This window comes from Mus musculus, chromosome 11 (genome assembly GCF_000001635.26).
Source record: "Mus musculus strain C57BL/6J chromosome 11, GRCm38.p6 C57BL/6J".
Classification (NCBI taxonomy): Eukaryota; Metazoa; Chordata; class Mammalia; order Rodentia; family Muridae; genus Mus; species Mus musculus.
The window spans coordinates 93,958,147-93,983,194 of NC_000077.6; the positions used below are offsets into that span (position 1 = coordinate 93,958,147).

Genomic DNA, 25,048 nt, shown 5'->3' on the forward strand with positions numbered 1-25,048 from the left:
TTACCAAATGTCAACTGTACTGAGAATCTGCAAATTTCACTGAACTTACCTGTCGGGTGAAGAGTCGGTTACCCCTTTGTCAGGTCACATACCTCCCTACCCCACAGTAGAAGGACCCTTCATTGGACACCAGCTGACGGTCCCAGGCCTACAGAACACATGGGTTTTCTGATCTGATGGTAGCTACAACGTCTCACAATTTTCTTGGTTTGTTGTTGGTTTTTGCTTGTTTTGTTTTTCCAAGACAGAGTTTCTGTCTTTCCCTGGTTGTCTTAGAACTCACTCTGCAGACCAGGCTGATCTCGAACTACCTACCCCTGCCTCCTGAGTGCTAGGATTAAAGACATGAGCCACCACCATCCAGCTTTTTTTTTTTTTAAAGAGAAGTTCTTGTATAGCCCAGGCTGGCCTCAAACTATAAAGCTGAGGACAACTCTGAACTTCTGATCCTACCTCCTGAGTGCTGGATCACAGTACTACCATGCCATTCTGCAGTGCTCGGGATAGAACCCAAGGCTTCGTGTATGTTAGGCCAGACTCTCTCTTCCAACTAAGCTACATCCCCAGCCGGTGGGGGATTGTTGTTTTCCGGTTTTGGTTTTTTGAGAGAGTGCCTCTGCCTCCCCAGTGCTGGGATTAAAAAGCATGCTCCACTACACCCAGCTGTTTGATTTGTTTTGTTTTGACAAGGTTTCACTATGTAGTCTAGGCTGGCCTGGAATTCATCCCCCTGCCTCTGTCTCCTGAGTGTTAGAATTACAGGCCTGGGCCAACAGGCTTGGCTTGGCATCTTTATTTCTAATGAATTCTCTGTTCCCAGAACAGTTTTCACAACCTCACACATCCTCCACACAAATTGTTGTCTGACTGTGCCAGGAGAGAACAGAACACAGGTGATAGGAAGGGAGATAGACAAAGAAATGCCCTTGTGTCTCAGGGTGGTGGCTCAAACCACAAATGAAAAGAATCTCTGTGTGCACATGAGGCCAATATAAGTAATTTGTAAAACATTTACATTCTGTCCACTCAGATTATCCAGAAGCCTGAAGGAGGTAAGGAATGCAGAGCTGTACAGCAATACAAAGTACAGATTAAACACTTTAATCTAACAGTGGCACGTAACACTGCACAGGGAGTCACAGCTCCCAAAGGTTCCTTCCAGGTCAAAGAAGTTCCAGAAATATCTAGGGTTGCTGGTCCCCTGCCTGTGAGAACAAGAGTAAGCAGGTAGAAAACCAGCACCGTCCTGTCACTCATAGATCCAGTTCTGCGCACAGCTCTTGTACTCCACCAGCTCCTCAGGCTGAAACCACAAGCTGATCTCCTTCTCTGCGCTCTTTACAGAATCGCTGCCATGAATGATGTTCCTGGGTGGGGAGAGAGGTGACATCATTACAAATGGGAGAGATAAGCCTGCCCATAGCCCCTTGCGCTCGACTATGGATAGCGGAAGGCCATGGCATCAGAAAAGCCAGAGTCCCAAGTACTTCAGAATGACATGAAAGAAGGACTTCCTGTGAGCAGCCCGAGCCTTCAGGGAAGATGCTGGTCAGACTCTCTGTCCAAGAAAGGCACAGCCAATGGGACCAAGCAAGCAAATCAGCTTCCGCCTTCAGAGGCAGGAAGACAAAATTAATATTTTAAAGTGACCTGAAACCTGGTGGAGTGGCCAGTGCCTTTGAGAGAGGGGTAAGGGTTTGGGGCATCAGAAATTCAAGGATAGCCTCAGCTACATAGCAATTTTGAGGCCAGCTAGCCTACTTTAGACATTGTCTCAAGAAACAACTAAACTAGCAGCAGAAGAGATGGCTCAGTTTTTTTGAGTTTTGGATTTTTTTGGTTTTTTTTTCGAGACAGGGTTTCTCTGTAGCCCTGGCTGTCCTGGAACTCACTTTGTAGACCAGGCTGGCCTCGAACTCAGAAATCTGCCTGCCTCTGCCTCCCGAGTGCTGGGATTAAAGGTGTGTACCACCACTCCTGGCTTGGGTTTTGTTTTTAAGATTGTATTTATTTTATGTATGTGCGTACACTGTAGCTATCTTCAGACACACCAGAAGAGGGCATCAGATCCCATTACAGATGGTTGTGAGTCACCATGTGGTTGCTGGGAATTAAACTCAGGACCTCTGGAAGAGCAGTAAGTGCTCTTAACCACTGAGCCATCTCTCCAGCTCAATGATGGCTCAGTTTTAAGAGCATTGGTTAGTCCTCCAGAGAATCTGGGTTTAATTCCTAGGATCCACATGGGGCTCAAAACTATCTATAACTCCAGTTCAGGGGAATCCAATGCCCTCTTCTACCCTCTCTGGGCACTAGTCACAAAAGTGGTACACATACATGCAGGCAAACTATCCATACACATAAAGAAAAAAAAAATAAAAGTAAACTTTAAAAGCTAAAATAAAACAAATAAAATGAACTGGCCTGCAGGTGGTATCGTGTTCATTTCTAGACTCAGAGGCTCAAATTCCTGTGGCAAGTAGCTAGGATTTGGAGAGGGGTGGAAAGCATCAAGTCTTACCTGCCAACTTGGATGCAGAAGTCTCCTCGTATGGTCCCAGGCTTAGAGTCTGCGGGGTTGGTCTCTCCAAGCATCACGCGGCCTGTCTTCACCACATTCAGACCCTCCCAGACCTCCAAGGACAGCAGAAGATACAGTCAAGGGAGAAACCCTCTCTCGGTAGAAAACCTGGCACATGGAAATTCAAAGCCAACGGCTCCTGGACCCCCTCATTCAACTAGACAAACAGAATACCTACTTGTTCCAATACTAAGGACGCTGGTCACCTACCTGTCCCTACTCTTATCCTCCCAAGATCAATTCAGACCCATCCGTGTGGCTTCCAGCAATCTTTTGAAATGGTAAATACTGCCACGGAGGTTATCCCACCACCCTAGAGGTAGAGGCAGGTGGATCTCGGTAAAGCCAGCCTGATCTATATAGAGTGTTCCAATACATCCAGGGCTTCGTAGAGAGACCCTGTGTTGGAAACACCAAGATATTGGAGATGCCAGAGTCATGGGATACCTGTCAAGGAAAGCTGCATATGGGTTGTAGAAACAGCTCAAGACAGAGAAGTGTGTCAGCCAATAATCCTGAAAGGAGGGCTGGAGAGATGGCTCAGCAGTTAAGAGCACTGACTACTCTTCCAGAGGTCCTGAGTTCAATTCTTAGCAACCACATGGTGGCTCACAACCATCTGTAATGGGATCCGATGCCCTCTTCTGGTGTGTCTGAAGACAGCTACAGTGTGCTCATATACATAAAATAAATAAATAATTCTGAAAGAAGGAAGGAAGGAAGGAAGGAAGGAAGGAAGGAAGGAAGGAAGGAAGGAAGGAAGGAAAGAAAGAAAGAAAGAAAGAAAGAAAGAAAGAAAGAAAGAAAGAAAAGGTGGAGGAGGACTCCTGAAAGGAGGAGAGATCAAAGAGCACGTTGGCCTCAGACGCGGAGATGCGAAGTGCAGAGGGCAGTGTAAGAGTTCGTCCTGCTGGGTGAGCTGGCTTTGCTTCAGGATTTCCTCCTGGTGTTCCCTTTCCTCCGTTTTGGAATGGCCATGTGTATGCTGTCACTGTATGTTTAAAGTATGTGATCTGTCTTTTCATTTGTTATTTTACAGGGGTGACAGGAGACTGCTTGGAGTCTCAGAAGAGACTCTGAACTTTGGACTTTTAAACATGCTGAGACTGACAGACTCTGGGAACCTGAAGTCCAACTTCAGGTTGGACTGAATGCATTTTTGCATTAAGATAGAGAGCTTCAAGTCTATGGGACCAGAAAGTGAAATGTGGTAGTTTGAATAAAAATGGCCCTGAAGGCTTATTTATATAGATTTGAATGCTTAATCACCAGGGAGTGGCATTCTTAAAAAGGATTAGCAGATGTGGCCTTTTTGGAAGAAGTGTGGCACTTGGGGTGAGCTTTGAGTTTTAAAAGCCCAAGCCAGGCCCAATGGCACCTTTTTCCGGGGCCTTCAGATCTGGATGTCTCAATTTCTCCAACACCATGTCTGCCTGCATGCAGACAGGCATGCCTGCCATGATGATAGCAGACTAAACCACTGAGACTGTAAGCAGGCTCTAATTACACTTTCTTTTATAAGAGTTGCCTTGGCCATGGTGTCTTTTTACAGCAACAGAGCAGTGACTAAGGCTGACCCTGTCTCAAAAAGCCAAAACAAATAAATAAAATGCTAACCATGCCACCTCCCATATCTTCCCAGCCCTGGTAATATAACAGCAGAGTCCTGACAGCATGTGGTCCCTGAACACTTCTCACCCCATCCTCCTTCTTACCATCCAACCTTCTGTCTGTCTTTAAAAAGCAAAGTTGTGTCTGGTGTGGTTATCCCAATACACTCTAAAGTGGAAGAATCAAAAGCTCCAGGCCAGCCTGGAGTACCTGTGGTCAGCCTAAGCTACATGGTGAAGTCTAGGACACAGGCTGGACGACCTATTAAGACTCTGCCTCAATGAATCATTTTTAGGAAGAATGAATGAAAACAGACACCTATTTTGTCTCAAAACTGTGTCTAAAGTATCTAGGAAGGAGCTTGGCATAGATATGGCAAGCTCATTCTTGAATAAGTCAGTGCTTGTCAACCTTCCCAATGCTGCAATCCTTTAAAATACAGTTCCTCATATGGTGACCTCCAACCATAACATTACTTTTGTTGCTACCTCATAACTGTAATGTTGCTACTATTATGAAGTGTCATGTAAATATCTGTGTTTTCTGATCATCTTAGGTGATCCTGTAAAAGGGTCAATCGAACCCAAAGAGGTCTTGACCCAAAGGTTGAAAACCAATGAGCTGAATATTGAAATTAACCAAGTTCCCCGTGTTCCATGGGACTTCAGTCACACCGGTCTCTCCTGATTTCTCCCAGTCCTGGGTCTTCAGCTGGCAAGCAAATGCACATTTTCTTTGTAGATCAGACAGGCAATTCTCATCCTGACTGGCTATCCCACCAGCCTGTTTCCTCTACAATAAAGAGGACCTGCCACCCAAACAGGAAATGCAACACTCGCTCTGCTCTACTCCCAAATGAGTCATTCCATCTACATCCCACAGACTCACCATAGCAACCACTGGTCCTGAGTGCATGTATTTCACCAGGCCAGTAAAGAAGGGGCGGTCCTTCAGGTCAGTGTAGTGCTCCTTGAGAAGGTCCTCTGAAGCCTGTTACAGAACATATGGTGAGGGGTTGGGGATTTAGCTCAGTGGTAAAGTGCTTGCCTAGCAAGCCCAAGGCCCTGGGTTCGGTCCTCAGCTCCGGAAAAAAAAAAAAAAAAAAAAAAAAAAACAGAACATATGGTGAGAGCTGGCCCCAGACCCCTAAGAACCAGAAGGCTGGTTTCTTCCCCCATCCCTCTCACTGCTCAAAACATGAGCTCGAAACTAGTTGATCAGATATAGCCAGATTCATCCTCCACATCAGGAGAGGGGAAGAGTGATGACCACAGAGCACTTCTGAATTTCCAATGCCGCAGAATAAAGTAACTTAGAGTTGAATCCAACCAGCCGGGCGTGGCATTGCACCTGCATTCCCAGCACTGGGAAGACACATATGCTATCCTAGCCTTCAGCCACCTGTTGTCATCACTTGAAAAAACAAACCTGCACAAAACAGGGATGCAGTCTGACCCTGCCTACTCTACAGGAGGGCTGGGAGAAGTACCAGCTAACATACACAGACTTTCCCTTCCCTTCTGGTGACACTCAATTCTGTTGACGGGTTCCAATAACCTTTAGCCTACAAGACTGAGCATGCTTTCTTTGGGTGGGGAGAGCCCAGGCTTCCCTTGCCTTCTCAAGTCCACTGCTGATGGGACAGTCCTTTAGAGACATGGCAGGGATCTCTTCCTCCATTCTTCACCAAACCCATAGCCCCAACAGAAACATGGGGGTAAGAGAGAAAAATGTTCTTATGGGCCAGAGAGACCCAAGTTACAGTGCCAGCCATTTCCCTGTCTGTGTTACCAGACGCATTATCTGACCTCCTTAAGCCTCGCTTTCCTCCTAGCAACTGTGAGGACAGGAATGAGTAGCTCTCGGAGCTGTCATGAGAGGTGGAGAAGAAAACAGGTACTCACTACTCACCATAGACTACAGTGCTTGATGAATGGCTACATCACTTCACTGTACCTCCAGGACCTAATTCACTATGCAAGCCCACATCTGGCTCTCATTATTCCACCATGTTCTCCCTTAGCATTAACAACAGTCTACTCCTTATACTAAAAAAATCATATAAGGAAACAGGTGGCTGGAGAGATGGCTCAGGGGGGCTGCTCTTGCAGAGGTCCTAAGTATGGTTCCCCCCACCCCTATCAGCTGTCTCACAACTTATAACCCAAGTTCCTGGGGTTCTGGTACCATTTTCTGATCACATGCCCTATACATACATGGTGCACATTACAACAGATAGGCACACATACATACACATTAATACAATTTTTAAAGTTCTTTAAAATGTTTGTATGAGTGTTCTGCTGTATGTACAACTGTAAACCAGAAGAGGGCATCAGATCCCTTTATAGACAGTCATAAACCACTATATGGGTGCTGGGAATTGAACTCAGGACTTCTGGAAGTACACCAATACTCTTAACTGCTGAGCCATCTCTGCGGCCCCTAAATACAAATTTGTAAAAAAATAAATAAATAAATAAACCAACACTGCATCCAGGCACGGTGGTATACCCTATAATCCTGACACTCTGGAGGCAGAGACAGAGGCAGCACTTTGAGCTTGTGGCCAGCCTGGTCTACAGAGCAGATTCCTAGCTAGCCAGGACTATACATAAAAACAACAGGAAAATGATAATACTACTAATAATAATAATAACAACAAGAACAACAACTCAATATTGCAAATCAAATTTAAAATGTTCAAGGAACCAAAATCTTATTGCTTTAATGGGAAAAAAAAAATATTATCCCCTGATACATTTGCATTGGGAATTAGAATTGACCTTTCCTAGGTTTGTCTGAAGAAGGGCTCTTGGTCAGTCGGTCTTTGGCGTTTACTGGGATACTGCTGTCTGAGTGGGTGGTATGCACGGCCTCGAAGCACCTGGGATGACCAGGAAGGATCCGAAGAGTTCCACACCAGTTGTGGCAAATACGTATGTGTAGGATTTCCTAGGACTGTTAGAATTGTTTCCCTTCTCTGCTCTGTCAGAAGAGAAGCACCCCACAAGCAACACTGCAGATTTCTCCCCCAAAGCCCAATGTACCATGCCTGAGTCACGTTAGGCACTATCAGATAATAATCAGTAAAGCAAAGACTTTCTTCCTGACAACCTACTTCGAGGGTGGAGTGTGGGAGTTAGAAGGATGGTCTCTAAAATTATCTTCTTAGGAGGCTAAAGACCAAGAGCTCTAAAACACCCAGAGCTGAGTCAGAAATTACAGCCCTGCAGTAATACGAGGGACTTCAGGCTGGGGCGGGGAAAGAGAGCTTGCTATTTTTGAAAGCTCTAAATGACTTGGTTTGTTCTAAGATTCAGCCAGCAAGCTTAGTCACTGAGAGGGTTTCAGGCTCCAAGATAGCCTACCATGGAGACGTCTAGACAGGAGACAAGACAAGCACAGAAGTTACTGTGCAATGCTCCGCTATGCTCCAAAGACTCAACACAGGCAGAGGTCCACTCACCTGCAGAAACTTCAGACCAACAAGGCGGAACCCCTTCTGCTCGAACCGCTTGATGATCTCGCCCACCAGCCCCCGCTGGACCCCATCAGGCTTGATGGCAATGAAGGTGCGCTCACTGTTGGCCATGGTCCTGTGGATAAGCAAGCAGGGAAATGAAACAGGGCTGAAGAGATTCGCTCATCATGATCCTTTTCAAGCGGATTACCCCCATAAAGCTGGCTTTCATCTACTATGTCTACCCCAAATCTCTCCAGTAAAATCCCAATCCCTGCCCAGCTCATTCACCCACAAATTAATATCCTGAAGTGGGGGAGGGCTCAAAAACAGGAACTGAAATGTTTATTCCATTGATTTAGTAACCTCCTATTGAGCGTCTACTGGGATGGAGCTAAGGAAAGAGATGTAAACTAAGACATACACACACCAAAAAGACAGCACCTTTTTCAGTAAAACAGATTAGGGGATGTTGCACTGGTGTGGTTTTCCTAGGGAAAGCAACATCTGGAACAAGACGGTCTGACCTCAGACATTAAAGCCAGCAAGAGTTTTAGAGCCGAGCGTGGTGGTGCACACCTTTAATCCCAGCACTCGGGAGGCAGAGGCAGGCAGATTTCTGAGTTCGAGGCCAGCCTGGTCTACAAAATGAGTTCCAGAGAAACCCTGTCTCGAAAAACCAAAAACGAAAAAAAAAAAAAAAGTTTTAGAGAATATGTCACGACAACCATCTTTGGTTTTTACAAAGAATGAGATTTCCCAGCCCTGTGCAATTTGGGACACTTCTCAGGATGCAATGAGAAAAGCCAAGCCTGAGGATACATGCCAGTAATTATATCCCTAGGAAGGCTAAGGCAAAAGGGAAAAAAAAAAAAAATCAGACCAGCCTGGGCAACATAAGAGCCTGACTCAAAAAGCAAAGCAAAGCATAAAAAAAGAAAAGAAGGAAGAAAGAAAGAAAAGCAAGAAAGAAAGAAAAGGAAAAAAGAAAAGAAGAAAATGGGAAAGCAAACAAACAATGACTATGTTCTATCATAGATTGGGGAGGGACTCAGAAGGCCCAAGGCCTTATCCCTGCCTTGGGAGCTATTGGCAATTATTGGCAATTAAGGGGGGGGGGGCACTCTTCACTGATGTAGCCATGGGTAAACTGTCCATGCCACAGCAAATAACTCCTCTATCCATCAAGCAAGCAACTCCAATTAAACTCATTCAAACACACACAAACACACACACAGAGAGAAAAAATATAAGACATGAAAGTAGGAGAGAACTTGTTGGAAGAATTCAGGCTAGATGAGAGAGTGTAAGGGGAGAGGGTGAAATGACTAAATATATCACATACATGTAGAAAATTGTCAGAGAATAAAAAGATAAAAACTTGAAAGTCCATTATGTAAGACTAGCAATTAACATTTATTAAATTACATATTATGGGGAAAGGGCAATGAGTATTGTAACTAACCAATGAACTGTGGATTATGAGAAAAACCACAGCCCAATACCTAACATGGGGCATCATCCAGGAAGAAGACACCTGGAGAACATCCATTCCAGAATGTTCCATTTCCAGGGTACACTGCCTCACAAGATGAAAGGAGACTCCACCTTGAAAGACGATACCTAAGAGGACAGCAACACCGGCTCCTGGCTCTGTCTTTCTAAACTTGGGTTCACCTCTAATTTTATACCCTAAGAATGAGGCCTGAGCCAGCTAGACGGCCTAGCAGACCTTGAGTTGTACTACAAGCATGTGTTGGGTCCCACGAACCCGCTCCACAAAATTACCTTCTGGGGTTCACATGTGAGCTAGGGCATGCATGAACCTTTGCATGATCATTTTTGTTCCTGACTTCCTGTCCCTCTCGCCTGCCCGGTCTGTAAGCCAGTCCACCTATCTTTGATACCAAACCACGGGGTCTCGCAGTCAATAGGAGCAAAGAGCAGGCCTTAAGTGGCAATCGCGCCCCCCATAAAGAGAAAGACAGAAGCCACAGACTAGCTGGAGAATGTCTGAAGGAAAGATTATTCAGAAATGGCTGAAACATCCTCTATGAAAGCCTCTGCATACCGATCTCTCTTTCTTTCTCTCTTCACTCACATTCACACACACAGAGAGTGTCATTCATTCATTCAGCAAGCACCACCCGAGTACCAACTCTGTGCCCAACAGCGGACTGGAAAGAGAATAAGGCATAGCCCTGCCGCGAGCCGGACAGGAACTGCGGCCACGGACAAAGGCGAGCCCACGTGGCGTATCAAGCTGACAGGTCTGTACCTGGCCACAGCCTGCCATCTCCCTGCCTGCCATCTCCCTAACACCCCGCGGAGAGTGCACCCTTTAGTGAACGCCCACCTCCCTCCCCATTCACCTAAACCCTCAACTTGTCTCCTTGACTCTCAACTTGACCCCTCTTACCCCTTCAGATGACAAGGCTTTACCGCCGGCTGCGACTGCCCGCACCGGAAACGCTCCCCGGCCTCACGTGGTTCCCCGCAGCTGCTCGCACGGAACCTTTTCGGACAGTTCCGATTCAGGGGAGCCCTTTTAGCGGTACACCGCCGGTCCCCGCTTCTTCTGGGGAGTCGGATGTCATTCTAGGGAGCACTCGCCCAGTGTTTAACTTCCGACACTGGGTGTGGTGTTTTGGATTTTTTTACCCCCCCTGTCTGGCGGCCATCTTCTGTTTCTCCCCTACGGCTGCCTGTGACTCACTTCCTCCGTTCCCGAGAAAATCTAGTTTTTCCCGACAGGTGGCGCTCACACTGCATGAAGTCACAACTAGAGCTTCAGTGGCCGTGTCATTCCACCTTCCCTTCATTCTGTCAAGCAACAAATGTACTGAATCCTATGTGCCGGGTAGGAACATTCTAGAGCCTAGGGTTGAAGTTTACTTGGGAGCTTACTAGTAGGGTTGAGAATTGCGACAATAAAGAGAAAATTGATAGTGAACACACAGTGCAAGTGCTGATAAGAAAGAACAGAGCAGGGGGAAAAAATTAAGGCTGAGAAATCTCTGCAGAAGTGATAATCAAAAGGACCTACATGAAGGGAGAAAGCCCGTTATTACCTGAGAGCCAAGAATTATAGTGAATACCTGATGGTAGGAAACGCGGGAGGAGGGTTTTATTATTGTTGTTATTATTGTATGTAGGGTCTCATTATGTAACTCTGACTTTTCTGGAACTCACTGTGTAGATCAGGCTGGCCATGACCTCGCAGAGACTCCCTCTTAGTCTGCCTCCCGAGTTCTGGGATTAAAGGCATAACCACATCCGGCATTATTTATTTGTTTGCTTATTAAGATGTATTTATTTTATGTATGAGTGCTCTATCTGCATGTATACCTGCAGGCCAGAAAAAGGCATCAGATCCCATTATAGATGATTGTGAGCCACTACGTGACTGCTGGGGATTAAACTCAGGACCTCTGGAAGAGTAGACAGTGCTCTTCATCATTGAGCCATCTCTCCAGCCTCTTATTATTTATTTACATGTACACGCGTATGTCAGTGTATGAAGTGGTCAGTTCCAATGGCGGTGGAGTTACAAACAGTTGCGAGTGATCTGATGTGAGTGCTAGGAACGGAACTTGGGTCCTCTGCAAGGACAGTGTGTGCTTCATAGCCACTGGACCAGCTTGCCAGCCCAGATGATGTGTTTGTTTGCTTGCTTGCTTTTTTTGTTTTGTTTTTTGTCTTTTGTTTTTAATGAAATGGAGGGACTGGGGTGTTGGTCAAATGAGAAGGGCCTTGCCTGATGAATTCACAGCACTGGGAAGGCTGAAGCAGGATCATCAAGACTTAGAGGCCACCAGGATGACATAGAGAGAATATGTCTCTCAAAAAAACAGGCAGGTTAAAGAGCTCTGTGATTTCAAGACAAGCCTGATCTATATAGTGAATTACAGGCTAGTCAGCACAACTTAGCAAAAGCTTATCTCAAGCAAAACAAAGCAAAACAAACAAACAAAAAAGAGTCAAACACACATAGTCTAATTATAAAATGGGCAAAAGACAAGAATAGACTTTTCACAGGCAGAATATGCAGGGGGTGTGGAGGAGGAAAAGAAAAGCTATTGTCTCTAGCTCGGTGGGTAGAATGTTTGCTTGGCATGCACAGAGCCTTAGGTTGAATCCCCAACTTTACTTAGATTGGGTGTAGTTTCACAGGCCTGTAATCCCAGCACATCCAAGGTAGGTCAAAAGTTCAAGGTCATCCTAAGCTACACAGTAAGTTTGAAGTCTGCCTAGACTATAAAAGACTGATTTGAGAAGAAAAAGGGGGGTGGGGGGGGCTGGCAAGATGGCCCAACAGGTAATAGCACTGACTGCTCTTCTAAAGTCCTGAGTTCAAATCCCAGCAACCACATTATGGCTCACAACCACCTGTAGTGAGATCTAATGAGTCAGCTACAGTGTATTTATGTATAATAATAAATAAATCTTTATGCCGGACTGAGCAAGCAGACTTGATTGGAGCGAGTGGGGCTACTGCAGTGAGGAGAGGTCTGAAAAATTCAATTCCCAACAACCACTTGAAGGCTCACAACCATCTGTACAGCTACAGTGTACTCACATCCCTAAAATAAATAAATAATTCTTTTTTAAAAAGAAGAAGAAAGGAAAAAAAAAAAAAAAACCAGACATGGTAGCTCATACCTATGATCCCAGAACCTTCAGGGCTGAAGAACAGATAACCTTGAATTCAAGGCCAGTTTTACTTATGTATGGGTTTCCAGACTATGCATGTGCGCACACGCACACACACACACATGTTTAACTTCATTAGCCATTAGAGAGATATGAATTAAATCCGTGATGAGTTATCAGTACACTTGTAAAGATAGGAAAGTAAACTATAGCAACCACTTTCAGCTTTTGGGAAGCTAAATCAAGAGAGCTAAACATGTAAGGCTAGCCTGAACTACAACAGCAAGAATGTGCCTTAAAGCTGGGTATGATAAGGGCAGGAAAATCAAGAGCTCAAGGTCATCCTATGCCACTTAACGAATCTGAAATCCGCTTAGATTACATAGCACCCTATCTTGAAAAATAAAATTTTTAAAAAGGAGGGGCCAGTGATGATAACACTAAATATTATTGATGAGGTGAAATAGGATTTAGATTATTAATTAGAATTTAAATTATTCTGACTGAAAAAAAATTCGCTTGCTGGCTGAGGATACAGAACATTAGTAGAGCATATACAGAACCCTGAGCCCAATCTTAAAATGAGAAAAAGGAAAATTGACCTGCAGTCCCGGGTACTCGATAACACTAAATATTATTGATGAGGTGAAATAGGATTTAGATTATTAATTGGAATTTAAATTATTCTGACTGAAAAAAAAAATTTGCTTGCTGGCTGAGGATACAGAACATTAGTAGAGCATATACAGAACCCTGAGCCCAATCTTAAAATGAGAAAAAGGAAAATTGACCTGCAGTCCCGGGTACTCTGGATGCTGAAGCAAAAGAATCATGCTAGGTCAGGAGTTCAGGGCCAGCCTAGGAAACAGTGAGAATCTCATCTCTGAAAACAAGGAAAGACCTAGATTATAGCAAAAATTAAATACTGTATTATTTCATTCATGTGGCATTCTTTTGGTGTGGTAGATCAGATCTAGGGTCTCATAAATACTAAGTATATATGCTACCACTAAGCTACATATATCTTCAGCCTGTATAAAACATTGTTAAATAACAAGAAATTGGGAACGAATTAGTGGTTACCAGGAGTTAGGGATAAATACAGGGTACAAATATGTCTCCATAAAGAGGTAATCTAAGGAAATCCTGGAATAAATGATTGGGGGATTGAGACTATGGTGCCCAGGCTAACTCAGTCTCTTGAGTGCTAGAACTATTGGTATGAGCCACTATGCCTAGCCTATTTCAGAAAACATGAGTTGTTGCTTCTGGTTGGTTGGTTAGTTAGTTAGTTAGTTAGTTAATTGTTGGTTTTGTGTATGTGTGGTTTGTTTGGAAACGGCCTCAAGTAGATCAGGCTGGCTCAAGTGTATTATGTTGCTGGCCTAGTTCTGTATCTTGAGTGTGATGGCAATTGCTCAAATGTACATGTTGAAAGGTCGGCTAAGGAACTTTGGGAAGGTCATGAAACACTTGCCCCTCCAGAAGGGAGAGGTTAATTAACACTCCTCAGACTACAGGGCTGGAACTGACCTACCGGTGGGAACACATTCCTAAAGATGGACCTTTGCCCACCTCAGACAAGGGAAGTCCTTGTCACCTCATTCCCTAAAGACCAATCAATTTAAAGGGTGCACTGTTCCGCCAATCATATTGTGCCTAGTTGCTGATGCTCTAGTCCACCCCTAGAAACCCTGTAAAAACTTGCTGAATGGGCACCGGAGGGTCGCTTCCTTCGTGTCTGGGATGATCCAGTGCACTGGAACAATAAATTCCTCTTGCTTTTTGCATCGATCCCGGCTCCACGTGGTTCACTCAGGGGTCCCCAGTAAGCTAAGGCTCTCTGGAGTCTTACAATGTGTAACAAAGTTCTGAGAAGTCATAAATATGTGACTTAAATGAACTCGGGAAAAACTGACGAGAGCAGAATCCATGTGGGTAACAAGGATGACAGTTTTCTGATTTGTTTTTGTTCCTGTTTTACTTCGCTTGGGGTTTTTGTTTTCCTTGTCGTTGTATGGAAGTAGTTGTTCTATGAAGTATTTCATTTTCTATGTAGTCCAGGCTGGCCTCCAATTTACAGCATTTCTTCCTTACCCTTGGCTACCCTGGAACTCACTATGTACACCAGGCTGGTCTTGAACTCAGAGATCTACCTGCTTCTGAGTACTGGGAATAAAGGCATGTGCCACCACTGCCTGGCTTTAAGTTGCCTTTTTAAGGTTACTTGATCACAGTAACAGTCACTAAAATGAACAAACATGGTCTGTCTTAGTTGCCTTATAAAAGAAATTATTTAATTAGGGGCTCCCTGTTGCAGAAGGCTAGGGTGGGTGCATGGCATCAGGAAGGCAGGTGTGAACTGATCTACAAGTGGAAGGAAGAGAGAGATGGCTAACTGGGAATGTCATGTGCTTGTGAAACCTCAAAGCGCAATGGCACACCTCCTCCAAGAAGGCCACATCTCCTAACCCTTCCCAAATACTTCCAACTGGGAAACAAGTATTCAAATTATATGTGCCTGAGAAGGGCCAATCTCACTCAAACCAATACTTTGTCTTAAAAACAACAACCATGAAACAAAACAAAAAGGAACAAAACAAAAAGGTGGGTCTGTTGACGCAGCCCTTCACTTCCAGGAACTTGGCAGGCAGGCTAAGACAAAAGGATCACAAGTTCAGTGCTGCAGAGTGACTTTAAACCAGCTCTGGCAATTGTGTGTGACCTTGTTTCAAAATATAAGGCACATAAACAGCTCGGGACGTAAGCTCTATAGTAGAGCACTCTGGCATGCGCAAGCTCTGGGTTCAGTCGCCAGGACAATGAACTGCTCTAACTTTTCTCCACAGTGTTTCATCTTGAAAACCTTTCCTGTAATATAAGCAATATCCTGGCCAAATCTGAGTAGAGGTCCCTGAGGAGAGCGCCTCAGGCTATTGCCCAGCCCGCAGTGAGTCCCAACACCCTCGGCCAGTGGCAGAAAAAAAAATAGTTGAGACTAAAATAGTAGTCCAAGTGACAAACCAAGATGGTTTGCAAACAGTGCTGACTGAAGAGCAAGATATATTAGAATATCCATTTACACTGATTGAGCCCAGGTCTGGGTGATGGGTAAGATGTAGACCATGAGAGAAAGAAGGGCTCAATGTGGCCTTCCTGGGATTTTTTTTTTTCCATTTTTGGAAAGGGGTTGTGCCTGATGGTGCTCATGAGTAATCTCAATATTGGAAGCAGGAGGATGGAGTTCAAGGTCATCCCTAGCTACTAGGATCCATTAAGAACCTGTCTCAGAGCTGGGCGTGGTGGCACACGCCTTTAATCCCAGCACTTGGGAGGCAGAGGCAGGCAGATTTCTGAGTTCGAGTTTTTCTGAATTCTGAGATTTCTGAGGTCTACAGAGTGAGTTCCAGGACAGCCAGGGCTACACAGAGAAACCCTGTCTCAAAAAAACAAAAACAAACAAACAAACAAAAAAGAACCTGTCTCGGGCTGGTGAGATGGCTCAGCGGGTAATACTGCTCTTCTGAAGGTCCTGAGTTCAAATCCCAGCAACCACATGATGGCTCACAACCATCCATAATGAGATCGGGTGCAAAATAAAACCACCTTCTTAGTGGTTGGGGTGTGTTTCCATTGTGCTTTTTACAAGATCTGTATACCAAAAAGCCACATGGGCATTCACTAAAACTCAGGGTTCCATTCAGTAGGTCTGTCATGAAGCCTGAGAGTTTGAGGTTTCCAGATCTGTTCATCAGTAAACTCTTTAAGGCCCTAACAGAGCTAGGGTCTTGTTTTGTTTACCTTTCTGTGTGCTAGGGTGGCTGTCATTTTATATTTGCTTTTGTTTTTAATTATTAAAAATTTTAAATACATTTAGGGTAGACATGCACCTTGGTATGTATGTAGAGACCAGAGGACAATTTGAAGGAGGCCCTGTGATCCCTCCATGTTGTGCATCCTGGGTCAAACTGAGGTCAGAAGGTTTGGCAAGAAGAGTCTACTGAGCCACCTCACTGGCTTGTTTTGTTTTTCAGTCAGGTTCCTTTGAAGTATTTAAGCTTTGTTAGGAGTTGGGAGGCTTACTGAGCAGACTCTAAGGAAAGAGGATAAGAACCGGAAGGCCTCACAGCTTCCTGGAAGCATGCTAATTATATGATTCTCCCCTCACCTTCCTTCCCAGCCCTGCACAACCCACCTGGGCTTCCCCTGGTAAATGTTCCATGGCCCAACTCAGAGTGCTCTAAGAATTTAAAGTTACAAGAAAGTTTTATGGCCATGGTATTAGTCAGGTAATATATACATATTATATATATATTATATTATATATATATATATATTATATATATATTACCTAACTAATATATATATATATATATGTGTATATATATTACATATGATTTATTAGAGTGCCTGACAGGATCTGGCCCACCTACTGCAACTACCACTGTCCCCTGACACAATCTGGTTGTTGCTCAGTCCAAGAGGCTGGATGTCTCTCCAAGAGGCTGGTCTTCCATCTATGTTGGAATCTGAAGAAGGAGGATTTCATACCTGCCTCTGCAGTAGGATAAATGAACTGAGCAGCTCTCGAGAAAAAGCTGGCAGGCAAAAAGCAAAAAGCTTCCTTCTCCCATGTCTTTGTATATGGGGTGCTGCCATCATCAATAATCAAAGTATGGTCTGTCAGATTTAGGGCAGGTCTTCCCACCCTCAGCAATCCAATCGAGACAGTCCTTCACAAGCATGCCCAGCTGCTCTGGTTTTAGTTGATTCCAGATGTTGACAACAGAGATTAGCCACCACTGGCTCATTAACCTGTCTCCTGTCCAGAAGCCTTAGTCAGGGATTTCAGACTGACTTGAAATATCTAGCATGGACTTCACTGCCTTTCCTACATAACTCTTCTTACTGTTTTGTTTTGTGCTTTTGTGTTACTAGGAATCAAACCCAGGGCTTCATCCATTCTAGGCAAGCACTTTCCCCTGCACTCTGTCCCCTGACCTCTTTTTACTTTTCTGTTTTTTTAATTTTGATGCAGGGTCTTACTAACATCGCCCAGGCCTGCCTAGAACTTACTCTGTAGCCCACAGCTTACAAACTTCCTTCAGACTCCCAAATGCTAGACTTACAGGTTTGTGTCACCCTAAGTGTCTATATTAGTTAGGGTTCTCTAGAGCAGCATTCTCAACCTATGAGTTGCAAACTCTTGGGGGGGGGGAGTGTCGCATGTCAGATATTTATATTACAATTCATAACAGTAGCAAAGTTACAGTTATGAAGTAGGAACAAAATAATATTATGTCTGGGGGTCACCACAACATGAAGAACTGTATTAAAGGGTCTCAGCACTTGGAAGGTTGAGAACCACTGTTCTAGAGGAACAGAATTTACAGAATAAATCCATAAAGATAGATAGATAGATAGATAGATAGATAGATAGATAGATAGATAGATAGATAGAGATGTAGAGAGAGAAAGGGGATTTATTAGAGTGGCTTCTAGGCTTGTTCCAGCTGGTCCAGCAATGGCTGTCTACCAACAGAAAGTCCTAGCTGTTCAGTCCATGAAGCTGATATCTTAGCTGGACTTCGGTATACATCAGAATCCCAAAGAAGTAGACTTTAATGCCAGTGAAGAGATGAGCTTGCCAGGGCAAAGGAGACCAAGCAGGCAAAGAGCAAGAGCTCTTCTTCCATGCCCTTCATATAGGCTCCAGCAGAAAGTGGGGCCCAGCTGAAAGTGACTCTTCCCACTTCAGACAATTTCATTAAGAAAAAAAAATCCTTCACAGGTGTGCCCAGTCACTCAAGTTTTAATTAATTCCAGATGTTGCTGAGTTGACAACCAAGAATAGCCATCAGACTAGCTAAACATATTTTTTGAATATATTAAATATAATAAAATAATAAGGGAAGCAATATTTAATGGACTTCATCAGTGATACCAATTATTACCAAAGGGAGAAGACGGGGCCAGTGAGCAGAGGTACTTGTCACCAAGGCTGATGGCCTGGGTTTGATCCCTGGAATTCATGGATTGGAAAGAGAGAGCCAACTACACAGAGTTGTCTTTTGGCCTCCACATGGGTGTCATCTCTCCCCAGTAAAGAATCATAAAAAAAAAAATAGAAAAAATAGAAAATAGGAAAGAGTAGGCAAGTACAATGGCTTATGCCTGTGATCCCAATAACTTGGGAGACTAAGGTAGGATATCAAGAGTTCAAGACCAGCCTCAGTTATATAGCAAGTTGCAAACTAGCCTAGGGGACGTGACACACTGTCCCCCAAAATAAAAATTCAAAAACTGAAATGTAACATCTGGAGGACAGATTGGACAGAGACCGGAAGAAAAGAGGTCTAATAGGAGGCAGTGGGCACCATCAGTAATCAAAGGGTGCCATATCGTAACTTCTACAGTGATACAGTCCAGGAAGGTGTTTTTGAAGGATCCTAGGATACACTGACAAGATTTGACCTGATGAGAACTGGGAGTCTTAGATGGGCACTTAAGGTAATGACAGTGCATAGGAGTGTGGGTGTGTGTTCAAAACATGTAGGTGTGGCTTATGGCTCTGTCACCGCTTTAGAAATGTGGCCATGGACAAGTTACTCGACATTTCTAAGCATCAGTTTCTAGAGTTGCTAAATGAGGGTAATAGCCCTTGTGTCATAAGGTTGTTGTATGAACTACATAAAGTAATTGGGTGAAAATTTAACAGACTGTTTGATATGTTGTAGCACACACACACACACACACACAGAGAGAGAGAGAGAGAGAGAGAGAGAGAGAGAGAGAGATTTTAGCAGTTAAAGGGCATTTAGAAAAGATGCTAGGCCCCAAGGACAGGATTTGGGAATTATCTACCTAAGGTTATCTATAGGACATTGAAAAGTTTTTTGGTTTTGTTTGGTTTGGTTTTTGTTTGTTTGTTTTTTGGGTTTGGTTTTGGTTTTTCAAGACAGGGTTTCTCTGTGTACCCATGTCTGTCCTGGAACTCACTCTATAGACCAGGCTGGCCTTGAACTCAGAAATCTGCCTGCCTCTGCCTCCCGAGTGCTGGGGTTAAAGGTGTGTGCCACCATTGCCCAGCCCATTGAAAGTATTTTAAAAGGGATGATAACTGGTATCTATCTCACTACTCAAGAAGCAGGAAGACTGTCCTGAGGTCAAGGTTGCCTGTCCTAAAGACACTGCTCACAATACCTGTGGCTCCTCCCAGCACTTTTAACCCTAACCCCTACCCTAGGCCTCCCCAGCCCTGGGGCTGGACTTCCCTTCCCTTCCCTTCCCTTCCCTCCTCCAGCTTCTGAATATACGATTCCATATACACCAGCTATTTTGTCCATGTGTTCCCTCACCTCTTGGCCCTACCTTTGGTTCTCACGACTTCTTGGTCCAAGCTCCTCTCAGTCTGCTTGCCTTCTCTTCTCTTCCTCTTTTGCTCTCCCCCCCCTCATCTCTCCTCTCATGACCTGGTCTGTTCAGCTGGCCATGTTCAGCCTGGACCCTTCCAGATGCCTCTGCCTGAGCTCTCCCTCATATCTACAATAAAACCCTTCTCCGCCATGCTAGGAAACATCATGGAATCATCAGCACTCATAGGCTGGGCTGGGTAATGAATCAAGATTGGTAGGCCTTGTCTCAAAAAAAAAAAAGGGATATGTCCGGTGGGGTGTGTGTGTGTGTGTGTGTGTGCGCGCGCGCGCGCTACCTCTCAGGGGAGAATGGAAGAGGGAATGGGAATGGGGGGAGTGTGAGGGGGGACCAGAATGTGGGCAGCATTCCGCATGTAAAGTGAATAAATAAATTAATTTTAAAAATAAAGTAGCCGGGCGGTGGTGGCGCACACCTTTAACCCCAGCACTTGGGAGGCAGAGGCAGGCAGATTTCTGAGTTCGAGGCCAGCCTGGTCTACAAAGTGAGTTCCAGGACAACCAGGGCTATACAGAGAAACCCTGTCTTGAAAAACCACACACACACACACAAAAAGTAGAAGGGATATGTATGTTAATTACCATTAATGTGATGTGTGGTAATTTTGTGTTTTGAGGCAAGATCTTGCTTTGTAGCCCAGGCTAATCTCAATCTCAAGTTATCTTCCTGTCTCTGCCTTCACAGTATTGGAATTACTATCTTGTGCTACCACATCTGTATTTATCAAAGCTGTACTATGGCAAGACCAAAATATTTTTGTTTTTTTAAAGATTTATTTATTTATTTATTTATTATATGTAAATACACTGTAGCTGTCTTCAGACACTCCAGAAGAGGGTGTCATATCTTGTTAAGGATGGTTGTGAGCCACCAATTGTTGCTGGGATTCGAACTCAGGACCTTCAGAAGAATGGTCAGTGTTCTTAACCTCTGAGCCATCTCTCCAGCCCCCAATATTTTGTTTTTTTTATTAAAAAAGATTTATTATTATATGTAAGTACACTGTAGCTGTCTTCAGACACACCAGAAGAGGGAGTCAGATCTTGTTATGGATGGCTGTGAGCCACCATGTGGTTGCTGGGATTTGAACTCTGGACCTTCGGAAGAGCAGTCGGGTGCTCTTACCCACTGAGCCATCTCACCAGCCCCAATATTTTGTTTTTTAGTTTGTTCTGTGTTTGGTTTTGAGACAAGGTCCCAAGCTTACTGTGAGCTGAGACTGGTCTCACACTCACACGCCTGATCTTTGCCCACCTCCTGGGTGATGGGGTTACCTGTATGCTTCAGGATGCCTATCTATTTCACTGGTATTAACTAATTTAATCCCACAGCTGCATGACCTACTTATTACTGAGTGTGGTCATCGGGAGTACACCGTCCGAGCATGTGGGACGCACTGAGTTCCATCACCCGCACTGCAAAAACAGGAACAATAACAATGGAAAACTGATGTCCTTGCTTTTCAGGTGAGGAAACCTAAAACCTCATGTGGCTCAGGAGGAAAGAATTACTGGGTCACGTTAGATGCCTGGAGGAAGAAGGACCAGGGTCAAGCCCATCCCTGCACTGCCAGATCCTGGGCCCTTAACCTCTTGTGTGTTGCTTCATAATTACACACGGCTTTGTTCCTGGGACGCACTTCTAGAGAAGGTCACTGGGGTGTGCAAATAAATCATAATGGAACAATGAGGAGATGGCATGATTGCTCTTAAATGCAATTTGGGGCAAACAATTCAGCTAGCTGTAACACTGTACTGAGAATGGAATTGATCCAGGCCACGGAGGTCTGGTTATTAATGATTTAAAGAATCAGAACAACTCATATATTATACCCATGCACGAGAAAAGTGCTCTGGGAGGCAGGGCAAAGACAGGACATTTATAATACTAATTGAGAATGAGCCCCTGGGGAACTTTCACTGCCAGTAATCAAGAATAAAGTATGAACCTGCCTACCTTTGACTCCAGGGGCAAACTACAAATCAAAGAGCAGGAGCTTCCAGTGACAGGGATTGCCTGAGCTTCCTAGCGTCCTAAGAGCCACGAGGCTCATCTGCCTTTGCTTCCTCAACACCACCACCACCCCCTGCCACCCCCCCCCCAGCCTCTCCTGAAAGAGGAAGGCAATGGCTTTGGGGAGATTCAGCAGTACTTGCTGATTGGAGAAAGAAGTGAGAGTGGGACTGTTTATCATACAGTCTCCTGCAACAACCATAGGAAGCAGGGACTCCTTCCCTTCCTTCTTCCTTCCTTCCTTCCTTCCTTCCTTCCTTCCTTCCTTCCTTCCTTCCCTTCCTTCTTCCTTCCTTCCTTCCTTCCTTCCTTCCTTCCTTCCTTCCTTCCTTCCTTCCTCCTTCCTTCTTTTTTTTTCTTAACCCTGGATGACTTAGTACTCAGTTTATAACCCAGGCAGACCTTGAACTCACAACAATCCTCCTCTCTCATCCTCTAGAGTACTTTGATCTGAGTATGAGTCCTTTTTTTGGCCTGTTTGAGATATTTGAAACAGTCTTGCTAAGAAACCCTTGCTAGCCTAGAACTCTCATTAACCCTCCTACCTTAACCTCCGGAGGGCTGGGATTACATACATGTACCACCATGCCTGGCTTGTGGACGCTACGTTGTTGTTGTTGTTGTTGTTGTTGTTTTGTTTTGTTTTGTTTTGTTTTTTGAGACAGGGTTTTTCTGTGTATCCCTGGCTGTCCTGGAACTCACTCTGTAGACCAGGCTGGCCTCAAACTCAGAAATCTGCCTGCCTCTGCCTCCCAAGTGAACGCTACTCTTAATCCTGTTTTTACAGAGAGAAAAAGTAAGATGTATGAAGGTTAAATAATTTCCCCAGATCTCAAGTGTCTGGACTTCTCCAGAAAGATTGTGCTTGAGCACACTGTGTGTGTGTGTGTGTGTGTGTGTGTGTGTGTGTGTGTGTGTGTGTGTGTATGTGTGTGTGTGTGTGTGTGAGCAAGAGAGAGAATGAGAGAATCTGAGATGGATAATTGAGGCAGGCTCTCAGGTATTCCTGGCTGGCCTTGAATTCATTATGTAGTTCAGGCTGACCTTAAACTCTGATCCTCCTGCCTCAGTTTCCACAGTGCTGGGATTACAGGTGTACATCAACACACAATCTTATTACCACTTTCTAAGCATAGATTCAATAGAACCCTTAGCAAACCTATACGCTTTTGGCTTATAACCGTCTCTATAGTTGCCCTGGCCTTGGTATTGGCTTTCAGGTTAAGATTGTCTGTGGGAAAAGGATGAAGAGGCTCAACACTGGTGGCAGTGTCTTGGTATTCATTTCCTTCTTGCTTTCATGTGGTTTAGCTCTCCCGGACGCCCACTGGAGTCTAAACTTTTGTCTTCCCCAAGAGCAGCTCTTCCTCCTCTTAGCCTGCCTAGTGTGGGGGCTCAGGGGCATGTGGTCTGTTATTTCTGCAAAACCATATCTCTAGAGCACCTCTTGAATTTGTCAGGTTAGGTGAGGTTATGTAGCAACAACAAAAAAGAAATCTCAGTGTCTGTGACTCAATAAAACCAAACGCTTTCACTCATCTTGAGCTGGCTTCGGGGCCAGCACCTTTCTCCCTACAGTGACTCTGGGAGTCTGGCTCTTCCAATGTGACTTCACTCCATCAGTACAGGAAAGAGTGCACTAGAGCAGGGTAGAGAAAGCAAGTCATACAGTAGTTCTGATTGATTTGGCCTGGAGGTGACACTCATCAATTCTTTCCAGCCCATCAGCCAAAGCAAGTCGTGTCCTGTTCAAGAGAGGGAAGTAAGAAATATTGCAACCCGTGGCTTTCTGGGAGCCTGGCGTGCCTGTCCAGCACTCTCGTCAGACATCATAGAGTCTCCTCTCCCAGGCTAGCTGCAAACCATCCACTTCTATGCATTAAACCCTAACCTCCCTCTAAAGCCACTAGTCACTGCTTTGTCCCCTTTCTTTATCTGTCCCTCTTGGTCCCCCCCCCCCCCCCCGCTTGCCTCCCATCAAATGACTGGTGCCCTTTCCCGTGCATGCCCCACATCTACAATGTTTTCTGACTCTTTCTCCCCATGCGTCCAGTTTTCCAGGAGCTACTCAGCTGACAGCAGTCTGGGACGCGCCTCCTGACCTCCTGTGTCTGGGAGAGTCCGTAAGAGCAAGACCACTCTTTCTTGAGAAGGGAAAGGCGAGAAAAGGGAGACATGGAAAACACCGAAGGCATGAAGGCAGGTTACAGTTGTCCTTTGGGAGTCGGGCCCTTCTCACATTCCTGGACATAGTTATAGAAACAGTAGATACAAAGACCTCGCTGGGGACGCTGCCCAGAAGACCTGAGTGGGCCTGAGCTGACCAATTTGGGGCCAGATCCAGCACTTTTAGTCAGTCCACTGCAACATCTACCATATCGACAAGCTGCGGGAACATGTGGAGGATCCGGATCCTGCAGAACAGAAGAGTCCTAGGCCCACCAGCCAGCCTCCAGCATGGAGGCCGTGCAGCTGTAGCCTAGGCTGCTTGCTCTGCTAAAAGATGGAGAGCAAGGGGGTCGTGGTGCTGCCTGCGGGCTACAAACATAACGGTCAAACCTTGCAAGCCTCAGTACGACACACATCAAGGGTGGGGAGGTGTACTCCACAACCTGGAGCTGGCACAGAACCTACCCCTGTTTCACAGGGGCTCTCTGACTCTGGCCAGGATATCTGAAACGAGTCCATTATTTATAGTGTGTTAGAAATCAGAAACCTTGAACCAGACCAACAACTTGTTGTAATGAATATTTGTATGTAAAGGTGTATGGGCAAAAATATATACTGTGTGACACACCGCAGTTTCCAAGGCAATGGAGAGGTGGGGAAAATGGAGGCGTGGGGCTGCGCATGCGCAGTGGAGGGGAGTTGGAACTAAAGACTCGAAGGCAGTGACAGGCGTGGAAGAAGGCTGAGGTGGACAGGAGGCCATGTCATTGCCGAGTAGTGTCGGCAGGGTGGTATGCAGCAGTTGAAAAGATTCAGCACCTCCCCTCTCCCCTGAAATACGCTGCCCAGCAGCACCGTTGCCCTGGCTCTGAGCAATGACAGGATGTCCAAGATGAAGAACAATTCATTTGCTGGACTGGAACTCCTCGTAAGACCCCCATGATCTGTGCTGCCCCTGGAGGCTATGATGGTATTCATGGTCCATGTTGTTGCTCTGCGCCATGTTGAAGCCCGAGGTTTATGTGGCTTTATGTGGTCTGGGCTGGTGTTGGAGATCATGTCAATGTCCAAACCCTATGCTACTGCTGAAAGCCAGGAGGATGTTTGTTGTCTGGGCTACAGCT

The 25,048-nt window shown here is 45.1% G+C and overlaps 1 protein-coding gene and 1 long non-coding RNA gene across 3 annotated transcripts; one reads left to right on the top strand and one right to left on the bottom strand.

Annotated features, from left to right (window-relative positions):
- Nucleotides 1-778: 778 nt before the first annotated feature.
- Nme1 (NME/NM23 nucleoside diphosphate kinase 1) lies at nt 779-10,126 on the bottom strand. 2 transcript variants are annotated; one of them, NM_008704.3, is made up of 5 exons: nt 10,075-10,126; nt 7,662-7,791; nt 5,081-5,182; nt 2,522-2,634; nt 779-1,367 (listed from the first exon to the last, which is right to left on the bottom strand). In NM_008704.3, the coding sequence occupies exons 2-5, from the start codon at nt 7,785-7,787 to the stop codon at nt 1,250-1,252; spliced, it is 459 nt and encodes a 152-aa protein (NP_032730.1). In that variant the 5' UTR covers nt 7,788-7,791; nt 10,075-10,126; the 3' UTR covers nt 779-1,249. The 2 variants fall into 2 exon arrangements, with proteins under 2 accessions (NP_032730.1, NP_001365783.1); NM_001378854.1 differs by lacking the exon at nt 10,075-10,126 and adding an exon at nt 9,815-9,879.
- Nucleotides 10,127-10,358: 232 nt separating this feature from the next.
- On the top strand, nt 10,359-24,549 carry Gm35198. The gene is made up of 3 exons (XR_388959.3): nt 10,359-10,515; nt 21,074-21,208; nt 23,809-24,549. It is a non-coding gene; the product is annotated as a predicted gene, 35198 (long non-coding RNA).
- Nucleotides 24,550-25,048: the final 499 nt, after the last annotated feature.

What these genes read in the sequence shown, in the direction of transcription:
- Nme1 (NM_008704.3), bottom strand. Translation starts at nt 7,787, where the DNA reads ATGGCCAACAGTGAGCGCACCTTCATTGCCATCAAGCCTGATGGGGTC. An exon ending in TTGGTCTGAAGTTTCTGCAG is followed by an intron (nt 5,183 to 7,661) that starts GTGAGTGGACCT and finishes GTTCTGTAACAG; the next exon opens with GCTTCAGAGGACCTTCTCAA. An exon ending in TTCTGCATCCAAGTTGGCAG is followed by an intron (nt 1,368 to 2,521) that starts GTAAGACTTGAT and finishes CTCCCCACCCAG; the next exon opens with GAACATCATTCATGGCAGCG.